This window comes from Vulpes vulpes, chromosome 10 (assembly GCF_048418805.1).
Source record: "Vulpes vulpes isolate BD-2025 chromosome 10, VulVul3, whole genome shotgun sequence".
In the NCBI taxonomy this organism is placed as follows: domain Eukaryota; kingdom Metazoa; phylum Chordata; class Mammalia; order Carnivora; family Canidae; genus Vulpes; species Vulpes vulpes.
Window position 1 is genome coordinate 6,161,807 of NC_132789.1, and position 11,034 is coordinate 6,172,840.

The window sequence follows — 11,034 nt, forward strand, 5'->3', positions numbered from 1 at the left end:
GAGCGGCTTGACGCAGGCCACGCGCCGTACCCAGGGCCCCGCCCCCAGGGCGCCGGAAGTGGGGTGCGGAGACGTGCTGCGTGCTGGCAGTCCCTGTGGCCGCGAGCGCCTGCGGCGGCGGGACCCCCTCCAGCAGCGCGGGCTGTTCGGGTCCCCTCGGGCTGTGCGATCCAGAGGGCGCCATGGACGACAAGGGTAAGTCGTAATGGACGGGCTTGCTGGAGCTGAAGCGGAGCCCGCAGGGGTCCCCCCACCTGGCACGCCGGGCGGGGCCCTGCGAGAAATCCGTTCGCAGGCTTGGCTGCTGGGCTGTGTTTGCTGCTTCCAGTCGCAGCTCAGTCCCTCCCGCTGCCCCTGTCTCGGGGGATGGGTCTTCAGGGTATCCCCAGACCTTCCTCTCCCGCCGCTTCCCAATGCCCACCTCCAAAAAAGGGAGACTTAGGCTGGGTGTGCACATCTCCGCCGTTGTGATTCCCCGCCTTCTTGGATTTGGTACTAGAATTTTTTTTTAAAGACGTTTTTGATGCGCTCATCTGATTATCAGGATGGTTCATTAAGTGAAACACAAGGGCAAACTGACTTACATTTCTCATTTAAAAGAAATAAGAGCGGGATGGGCTTCTGCATATACATGTGTGTGTGTAAGTGGGTGAACAGGCTAGAATTGGCATCGACTGTCTGGACAGGTGGAGGGTAAATTGATGAAGTGGTTGACTCTGGGATTCTCCTAGGACTTGTAGTCAAGGATTTGAGGGAGGATGACCTTCTGTTATCATGGGTGGTGCTTAAATTTTATGCTTTTTGTGCACGGATAGGTTTTTAAAAAAAAAAAAAAAATGAGAAAGACAGGGATGCCTGGGTGGCTCAGCAGTTGAGCGTCTGCCTTCGGCTCAGGGCATGATCCCAGGATCTGGGATCGAGTCCCGCATCGAGCTCCCTGCATGGAGCCTGCTTCTCCCTCTGCCTGTGTCTCTGCCTCTCTCTCTCTCGCTGTGTCTCTCATGAGTAAATAAATCTTTTTTAAAGAGTGAAAAAGACAGCTCGTAAATACTAAAGTGGTGTCATCTCTATTCCTATCAGCATTTATAATGCCCCTGAAGCCAAACACCCTGAAAAGAAAGGTTTTTTTTTTAAACAGTTTGCTTCTGGGGTGCCTAGGTGGCTCGGTCGGTTCGCTAAATGTCTGTCTTCAGCTCAGATCATGATCTCAGGGTGCTGAGATCGAGCCCGGCATCAGGCTTCCCACTCAGCTGGAATCTGCTTCTCTCTCTCTCCCCCTCCCACCCCACTCCATGTGTGCTTTCTCTCAAATAAATAAAAATCTTTTAAAAAAATAAATAAAATCAGTTTGCTTGTTAAGGTCAGCAGTCATTGAAAAGCTCTCTGGTCTTACATCCTACTAAATGAATTTGATTAATCACTTTTTTCTCCCTCCCCAGAGCTAATTGAATACTTTAAGTCTCAGATGAAAGAAGATCCTGACATGGCCTCAGCAGTAGCTGCCATCCGGACTTTGCTGGAGTTCTTGAAGAGAGATAAAGGTGAAGAGAGTGATATTTGAACACTCTGGGTGTTAGGGAAGACCTCTAGTAACTGTCAGAAGTTTAGGAAGTAAGACTGTGTCCAGCGCTCGTAAGGTAATGCAGCTCCAAGTCCAGCTTCTCCTTCATGTCAGTCTTCCTTTTAACTTGGAAAGAGCCCACTGGTTATCATTAAATGAGTCCCCTTTCATAAGTGAGATACACTTTGAATCAAGAGTGAGCATGTTATATCAAGTTAACCATGAAGCTTAAATTATAGCAATAGTTCAGCTTTGCAAGTTTTTATGCAGCTTCTGACTTATGCCAGAATTTGTGCAGTTGATACAGAGTATCCCAGAATTCTAGTATTCATGTCATTCATTGGGATTGCCTACTTGTTCAGGCATCCTAAATGTAAGTTTGTTGGTAGAGCATGACATCGTTTATAAGCAAAATAACAACAATAGTAATAGTAATAATAATGCTTTCTTTAATTTGAAGGGTTGGCCTAAAGCCATGGTGTCTTCCCACTGTACCTACAATAACACCCAAATACCTGAACCTTGCCTACACCACCTCACAGACCTCACCTTGCCACTTCCTCTTCATTTCCTCCCACGCCGTCCCTCACTAAACTGTGTGTCAGCCCCGGTGGCCTCTCTGTCATATCAAGTTTGTTTCCATCTCAGGATCTTTGTGTTGTAGTCTACACCTACACCCTTCCTACTGGATCTTTATGTGGCTGGATCATTTTTTACCCAGGTCTCAGTTTAAATGGCCTCCACTCAGAGGCCATCCCTGTTAGCTTTCTAAAGTAGCCCCTTACTTCTCAACATGCTGCTGCTTTCTTTCCTCGTTCAGTCTGTAACTTGTGTATTTCTTTGTGTGCTTGGTTTTTGCCACTAGAAAGAGAGTTCTATCAGAGCAGGGACCCTGTCTGTCTGCTCGCTGATCTGCCACTGCCATAGAGGATGCATTCGGTAAACACTGGTTGAACAAATGAAATGTTTGCATCACATACCCACCAAGGGGCTGTGATGATAAACTGAACATTACATTCCTCATGTGATCAATCCAGGGGAGACGATCCAGGGCCTGCGAGCCAATCTTACCAGTGCCATAGGAACCCTGTGTGGTGTGGACTCCTCCGTGGCCGTGTCCTCCGGCGGGAAGCTCTTCCTGCGTTTCATCAGCCTTACTTCCCTGGAATACTCTGTAAGCCCTGCCTTCCTTGGGTTACCTTTCTACTTCTTTGTTTGGCTGCTTTACCTGGATCTCAGTTCCTCCACATTTTTCTCTTTTCTTCTAAGGATTACTCTAAATGTAAAAAGATCATGATAGAGCGAGGAGAACTTTTTCTCAGGAGAACATCCCTATCAAGAAATAAAATTGCAGATCTCTGCCATACTTTCATCAAAGATGGGGCGGTGAGTAGATTTTCTTATGTGCAGTAATTGGGAGCAGAGACTTTGGACTTAGACTCCTGGGGTAAAATCTCTCCTCTGCCACTTACTTGCTGTGTCACCTTGGACAAGTTACTTAACCTCTATGTGCTGTAGTTTTCTCATCTGTTAAATAAAGGTAACAACAGCACCCACCTCATCAGGTTGTGGGAGGAGGCAATGAGATGACCTAAGGACCCTATACTATGCCTGGCACACAGTAAGCACTAAAGAAATGTGTAGATGTTATTACAGAGTCTATTATATTAAACAGGCAGGGGCGCGCCTGGCTGGCTCCGTCAGAAGAGTGGTGACTCTTGATCTCTGGGGTCATGAGTTCGAGCCCCACATTGGGTGTAGAGATTACTTAAAAATAATAAATAAACTTTAAATAAACAGGAAGAGAAAAACCACTGGGATAGCATGGATTCTTGGTTTAATAAGATGTCTTTACCAAAGAAGTATTTTCATTACTGGTTACGTACTAAACCCAAATCACCACCTAACAGCTGTTGGCACTGGTTCATACTGTCTTCCATACTGTCTTCCAGGGAAGATTAGCACTGTGTTGGGGTGTTGTCTTTAATTTCATCTCTAGTGCTATTTCAGAGATGCAGAGCTGCCAAGTGTTTGTAGGTGAAGACAGGAGCTGCAGGTTAAGCCAGTCCGCCAGCAAAGGGGCAGTAAAACCTTTATGATATCTCTTCCATGGCGTCCCTCTTCTGCCACCCCAGCCTCAGACCATAAAATTATTTACTTGCATTTTTGACTCTGAAATCTTGTCCTGCTTTATTATCCCCTTCCCAACCTTTGAAGTGTGTTATTCAATAAATGATGTAATAGTTGTGAGTGGAATTTGTACAAAAGCCAGTTGCAAACAAAGCTGCTTTGGGGCAAATGGAGGCAAGATTAGGATTGCCTCTTGCTAAGGCCCCTCTGTTTCCACCAAACTCCTGCACTCAGCTTTCTGCGGGTTTCATTTGCTCTGGTGTGTTTGAACTTGTTAATACCTACCTGCATCAGCACTGACTTTAGGCTAAATTCAGAACAGAGCTGCCCACATTTAAACCTACAGATGAACCACCTTGGGATCTCATTCAGGGACGTTCTGATTCAGCAGGTCTGGGGTGGGGCTGAGAATCTGCATTGCTAACAAGCTCCTGGGGGAGGCCCAGAAAGGAGCTAAGGTGCTCTGTGCATCCATTTTGCATTATGTAGAACCATTTAGTCTGTTCATTAGAACAAAGGTGAAGTGAGTGTCTGCGTATTGTATCCAGCCCACAGATAGGTTGTGTTTACCCCAAATGGTATTTATTAATTTTTAAAAATTAAGTAGCCAACCCTTATGTCTTGGATTTTCAAGAAAATATCAGATGCTCTGGCAATTGTGAGACCACATGACAGCAGCTGGAACTTGGCCTCTCCTCTTTGCTGCTAGCCCTGCCTGAGCTGCTGCATTTCTTTATGCAGCCTGCCTAATGCCTGTGGACCTGAGTGTGCAAACCATGTCTTAGAAATGGGAAAGCCAGCCCAAAGGAACTAAACAGAGCCTTCGGACAGAAAGGCTTTTGTATCTTGTGAGCAACACCACATGGAGATTCCACTCCCGCATTTGCTGTAGGAAGAGGTGACCCACAATAGATGTGCCATCGAGGATCTCCTTCCTGATGAGTTGGTTTGTGAGAAGGCATACAGAGAAGCCGTGGGGTACTGGGAGCCTGCGTTAGCGGGGCAGAGTGCAGGTGATCGCTGCTAAGCTTGCCCTTTTGACAGAGGTTTCTTGGTCCACAGAGAATATTAACTCACGCCTACTCCAGAGTGGTCCTGAGAGTTTTGGAGGCAGCCGTGGCGGCCAAGAAGCGTTTCAGTGTGTACATTACAGAGTCACAGCCTGATTTATCAGGGCAAGTATCATTCCATTTGGTTCTGGGCCCAGCAGTCATTCTAAAGTGCAAACTGAGGATTAAAACCTGTGTGGGAAGCCCCAGAACATGTCCCCGAGTGGCCAGTTACCCAGCATTGCCTTTGGGTGTCTTCCTGCCCCTGAAGGAAGATCCCTGTGAATTGGCAGTAGCCACAGTACAGGATCTAGGCTGTTTACTTAGTAGTTAAATCAGAGGAACAGCAACAGATACATCAGTGGAAAGATTTTTATCAAGGACTAGATAATTCACATATCCATCTAGAAGATAATGAAAGGGGGATCCCTGGGTGGCTCAGCGGTTTAGCGCCTGCCTTTGGGGCAGGGCGTGATCTTTGAGTCCCGGGATCGAGTCCCACATCGGGCTCCCTGCATGGAGCCTGCTTCTCTCTCTGCCTGTATCTCTGTTCTCTCTCATGAATAAATAAATAAAATCTTAAAAAGAAAAAAAATAGAAGATAATGAAAGAAGAAGCCTTATCCTTTTTTCTGAATTTGGTTCTCTTACCCAGACTCCCCAAGAATATTGTTTTCCTGAAATACCTATTTTCTTCTAAAGAACCCAAATTCTTACTTCTTTCATCCAGAGTCTTGGGATGTGGCCCTTAATTCCTGTGAACTGAGTTTCAAGCTAATTTGATTGACCACTGTCCAAATTAAGTGACTCATTATACATCATTATGGGACTCTCTTCAACTTTTTCTGTTCTCAAAATGTCACTTTCCAGTAAGAAAATGGCCAAAGCTCTCTGTCACCTCAACGTCCCTGTCACTGTGGTCCTGGATGCTGCTGTTGGGTAAGTTCCCATCTTCCCTGAGCATGGTTGCTTTTCCTCACCCACTCCCAGGTTTGCCTTGGAGCAGGGTTTCTAGATTGATAAAACCTCACTGGGTAACATCCTGCCTTTGAATTGATGGCTGCATTAATCCAGCAAGCTCATTATAAGGTCTTAAGAGTGTATGCAGGACACAAGCTGTAGGGTGTTGCAGAGAATGAGAGTCGTTTATGTAGTTTTATGGTGCATTTTAAGAGCACAATGCAAAAGTTGGGTTAGGATCAGCACACATCATCAGTGCTCCCTCTTTACAGGAAGGCATGGGCTAGCTATCCTCAGTGGCACTCTGGGATTCTGTGACTCACTCATGCAACTTTGGTCCTAAAACTGAGGACAGGTGTTCAGAGAATTGTCAGTGTACCTCACAAAAGAAAACAGGACTGAAAGTCTCTCAGAAAAACACAAACACACAGAAAGCAGCTGATAAGGAAATTAAGAATGCATTCAGAAGAAAACATTTTGAAGAATTCCCTTAGTTCATTTTCAAAGGTAAATTGGCCTTTACCTTAGCTAAAAGATTCTTGAATTACATAATGTTCTTTTCCAACTTTAGATCACAACAGGCTTTTAAATTTTTGTTCTGTTTGTATTGAAGTAGATCAGAAAACAGTATGTACCACACAAGTAGCAAGGATCACATCAGGTCATGAAATCCTCATTATCGGTCACCACACCTGTGTACATGTGCCAGCAGCCATGGGGGAGCGCCTCTGTCTGTGTCTCTCCTGAATAAGTAAAATTTTTTTTTTTTAATTTTTTTTTTTTTTTGCTTTAATTTTTTTAGCTATATCATGGAGAAAGTGGATCTGGTCATCGTTGGTGCTGAAGGAGTTGTTGAAAACGGGGGGATTATCAACAAGGTAAGAACATCAGTTCTGTATAGCTCCTTGCCCCTGACGTGGACCCGGGCTGCTGACCCCCATCCTGGCATCCACTCTTCCATTCTGCTTAGTCTCCATATGTCACCATCACAGCCAATGGTTTCCTTGGCCCCAGAGGTCACTACAGTGGCCAATTTTGGTCACATTTCTTTGATCTCTGTGAATCATGGGAATACAGTTTATCTTTTTTCAAAACATGTTTTAACTGGAATTGAGTTTGACTATTGGTTGTTTTTTTTTTAAATCGAGCATATTTGACATCAGTATAAAGTAGTATTAAAATTCTTTGCCCATTGCCTAACATGGGAAGATTTCATGATCATTTGTTTCTTGTGTGTAGTGAAAGACACATAACATACAGTTTTCACATTTAGCGTTCAGTGGCATGATTTCACTCAGCAGGATATTTTCTTTTTTTAAGTATTTTATTCATTTATTTGAGAGGGAGAGCACATGAGTGGGGGCAGAAGGAGAAGAAGCAGGGTCCTCACTGAGCAGGGAGCCTGACATGGAGCTCAATCCCAAGACACTGAGATCATGACCTGAGCTGAAAGCAGACACTTCACCGACTGAGCCACCCAGGCGCCCCACATTCAGCATGATGTTTTTAAGGCCCATCCTTGTGATAGCAGGTGTCACCTCCATCCCTCTTTTTTTTTTTTTTTAATAAAGATTTTATTTATTTATTCACGAGATACAGAGACACAGGCAGAGGGAGAAACAGGCTCCATGCAGGGAGCCCAATGCAGGACTCCATCCTGGGACCCCAAGATCACACCCGGAGTCAAAGGGAGATGCTCAACCACTGAGCCACCGAGGCATATAGCACATTTGTTTGTCCACCCATTCCTGTCCACTTGAGTTGTTTCTACGTTTTGGCTATTGTGAATAATGCTATTGCCAACATAGGTGCACAATTATGAGTTCCTATTTGCAGTTCCTGTGGGTATGTATCTGAGTGGAACTTCTGAGTCATGGTAATTCCATGTTTAGCTTTTCTTTTTTAAAGATTTTATTTATTTATTCATGAGAGACACAGAGAGAGAGAGAGAGAGAAGCACAGACACAGGCAGAGGCAGAGGCAGAAGCAGGCTCCATGCAGGGAGCCTGACATGGGACTCGATCCCGGGTCTCCAGGATCACACCCCAGGCCGAAAGCAGCGCTAAACCGCTGAGCCACCAGGGCTGCCCCATGTTTAGCTTTCTGAGGACCTACCAGACTTTTCCACAGCAGCTGTACCTTTTTCCATTCTCAGCATATACAAGTATTCCAGTTCCTCTACATCTTTGCCAATACTTGTTATTTTGGTTTTTAATGTATAGCCATGCTAATAGGTGTGAAGTAGTATCTCACTGTAGTTTTGACTTGCGTTTGCCTGATGACTGAGGATCTTGAGCATCTTTAGAGCATGTGTGTATTGGCCATTTGTATATCTTTGGAGAAATGTCTATTCTGTCCTCTTTTTATTTTTTAAGATTTTATTTATTTATTCCTGACAGACAGAGGCAGAGACACAGGCAGAGGGAGAAGCAGGCTCCGTGCAGGGAGCCCGATGTGGGACTCGATCCCGGGATTCCAGATTACGCCCTGGGCCGAAGGCAGACGCTTAACCACTGAGCCACTCAGGCATCCCATGTCCTCTTTTTAAAAATATCCTCTTTAGGAGTGCCTGGGTGGCTCAGTTGGTTAAGTATCTACCTTTGGTCGGGTCATGATCTCAAGGTCCTGGGATCGAGCCACATGTTGGGCTCCCTGCTTGGCGGGGAGCCTGCTTTTCTCTCAGCTTCTGTGCTTGTGTTCTTTCTCTCAAATAAGCATTTAAAAAACTGAAAGAGGGCAGCCCTGGTGGCTCAGCGGTTTAGCGCCGCCTACAGCCCAGGGCGTGATCCTGGAGACCCGGGATCGAGTCCCACGTTGGGCTCCCTGCATGGAGCCTGCCTCTCCCTCTGCCTGTGTCTCTGCCTCTTTCTCTCTCTCCTCTCTGTGTATTCTCATGAATAAGTAAAATCTTTAAAAAAAATAAATTAAATTAAAAAAATAAAAAACTGAAAGATCTTCTTTAATTCTAAAGCCAGATTTCATATATTATATAGTCACTCACATGCTTTTGAATGTGCTATAAGGTCTCATCCTTCATTTTCTCTGTGTCTCCAGATTGGAACCAACCAGATGGCCGTGTGCGCCAAAGCACAGAACAAGCCTTTTTATGTCGTTGCAGAAAGTTTCAAGTTTGTACGACTCTTCCCACTAAACCAGCAGGATGTCCCAGATAAGTTTAAGGCAAGAGTTTTTTTACATATTTGAAGGGGTATTTGAGTCTATAAAGATTTTTATTTATTCGTGAGAGAGAGAGAGAGAGAGAGGCAGCGACACAGGCAGAGGGAGAAGCAGACTCCAAGCAGGGAGCCCGATGTGGGACTCGATCCCGGGACTCCAGGATCACACCCTGGGCCGAAGGCAGGCGCTAAACCGCTGAGCCACCTGGGCTGCCCAGGGCTATTGAGTCTAAACTGAAGCCTTTGGGAAGAAGCAGTGTAAGAATATTTCAGTAAGTTACTCCCTTCCCATCACTAGTTTCTCTAACACTTGGGATACAAAGATCAGTTGTTGGCTGAGCTCAGAATGAGTCCCATTTGTCCCCAGAACTTCAGTCTCTCCGTCTCTCTCAGGCACAAGAAGGGGCTGGGAGGATACAGGGAGAACTGATGGTTCAGTCCAAGCCTTGGAGTCAGTCATCCAGGCTCCAGCCCCCATCTCCACCGCTTACTGACCATGTGACCTGGGGCAAGCACTCTCATTTTACATTCTGGGCTTCAGTCATCTTTAAAATGAGATGAAAGTGCTGAGCGATCTGACAGTTCTGAGATAATCCTGGAGAAAAGCTTGGCACGTGCCAGGCACATAGTAAGCACTCTGTACACTCTAAATTGTTATCTCAAGAAGCTTGGAGCAGTGACTCCAGCACAGCAGTGAGGGCAGACAGTTTATCATTAAATTGAGGCTGTCAGCCCAAAGGCCACCATCCTCTGGCTCCCCTGCAGCACCGTGCCCTCCTCGCCAATATGCTGCATAGCTGGCTTCCCCCACCTCTGGGGAACACAGAACATGTTCAGGGAGTAGTACACTGATTACACAGGCCAAGCCCACGTCACATCTGAGCCCTGGGTGTGTGGGGAAAACCAACATGTGTTTCCTGTCTCCTCAGTATAAGGCAGATACTCTTAAGACTGTGCAGACGGAACAAGATCTCAAAGAGGAGCACCCATGGGTCGACTATACCTCCCCTTCCTTAATAACACTGCTGTTTACAGACTTGGGGGTGTTGACACCCTCAGCAGTCAGCGATGAGCTCATCAAGTTGTATCTGTAAGCGCTGGATCCTCCTGCCGGCGCACAGCCAACATACTTAGGGCAAGGTGAGTAGCCTCTTGACCCCTCCATGAGCCAGACCAAAAGTGAAATTTTTTTCTTTACAGATTTTATTTTTAAGTAATCTCTACCCCCAACATGGGCTCGAACTCACCACCCTGAGATCAGGAGTCACATGCTTCACTGACTGAGCCAGCCAGACACCCCTAAAACTGATTTTTTTCTTTTTAAATGAAGACTTAGGACTAAGGACCTAAAACCCTAATAAGATCTGGAGAATATTTTATCCAGTTTAGCCCATCTAAAATGTATTCATGGTTTTCCTAAAACCTAACCTGAATTGTGTTTATGGTTTCCAGACACTTTCCAGTGTCCAGAAATACAAGTTAAGTTTTTGGCTACTTAACCAATGAAAGACATGCCCAGGCCCACCTCCCTTCTTCCTGCACTCCAGACTGAATTGCCAAAAGCATCGATGAAAGAAATGCAGGCCTGCCTGAAAAAGCAGACATTCCTGCCTGCACCCAGGCACCCCTACAGGAACCAACAACTGCCCAGGACATGTTACAAACGGTGCCTTATGAGAAAGGCCAGAAACCCAGGTTGAATTTACAGGAGGCTTCCGGTGGTGACCACAAGCCCAGAGTTGCCGTCCCATCATCAAGCTTGGGACAGACAGAATGGGAATCACCAAAAGAACCCAAGGAAGTTAGAGACAGCATTTAGCAGGAGTAGCAATGTGTGGCTCATCATGTATGAAGACCTTCCAAAACATCTGCACACTGAAATTCTGTATCTGTGAAAGATGTGAATTTCCCTTAAATTCTGCTTCTGAACAGCTTTTTAAAAACTGTACCTGGGTACAAAGTCAGCATCTTTTCAAATAAATTATATGAAGTATTTTGATCCTGAACAGCTTTTTAAAAATTATACTTGGGTACAAATTCAGCATCTTTTCAAATAAATTATATGAAATATTTTGATATGGTGTTGCATCAGTACTGAGTGCTACCTGAGGCCCAAAGGTATTAGTCATCTTGGTGAAGACACTCTGCAGCCACATTCA

At 45.4% G+C, this 11,034-nt stretch overlaps 1 protein-coding gene across 2 annotated transcripts; it reads left to right on the forward strand.

Annotated features, from left to right (window-relative positions):
* Nucleotides 1-4: 4 nt before the first annotated feature.
* EIF2B1 (eukaryotic translation initiation factor 2B subunit alpha) lies at nucleotides 5-10,951 on the forward strand. 2 transcript variants are annotated; one of them, XM_026017053.2, is made up of 10 exons: nucleotides 5-195; nucleotides 1,440-1,541; nucleotides 2,599-2,735; nucleotides 2,831-2,947; nucleotides 4,754-4,866; nucleotides 5,610-5,678; nucleotides 6,502-6,577; nucleotides 8,754-8,879; nucleotides 9,805-10,015; nucleotides 10,328-10,951. In XM_026017053.2, the coding sequence occupies exons 1-9, from the start codon at nucleotides 183-185 to the stop codon at nucleotides 9,967-9,969; spliced, it is 918 nt and encodes a 305-aa protein (XP_025872838.1). In that variant the 5' UTR covers nucleotides 5-182; the 3' UTR covers nucleotides 9,970-10,015; nucleotides 10,328-10,951. The 2 variants fall into 2 exon arrangements, with proteins under 2 accessions (XP_025872838.1, XP_072581123.1); XM_072725022.1 differs by having other exon boundaries at nucleotides 40-195; nucleotides 4,754-4,870; nucleotides 5,614-5,678.
* Nucleotides 10,952-11,034: the final 83 nt, after the last annotated feature.

Excerpts from the sequence above, each read along its gene's own strand:
- EIF2B1 (XM_026017053.2), top strand. Across the intron at positions 5,679-6,501 it reads GTCCTGGATGCTGCTGTTGG|CTATATCATGGAGAAAGTGG; the intron begins GTAAGTTCCCAT and ends TAATTTTTTTAG. Across the intron at positions 6,578-8,753 it reads ACGGGGGGATTATCAACAAG|ATTGGAACCAACCAGATGGC; the intron begins GTAAGAACATCA and ends CTGTGTCTCCAG.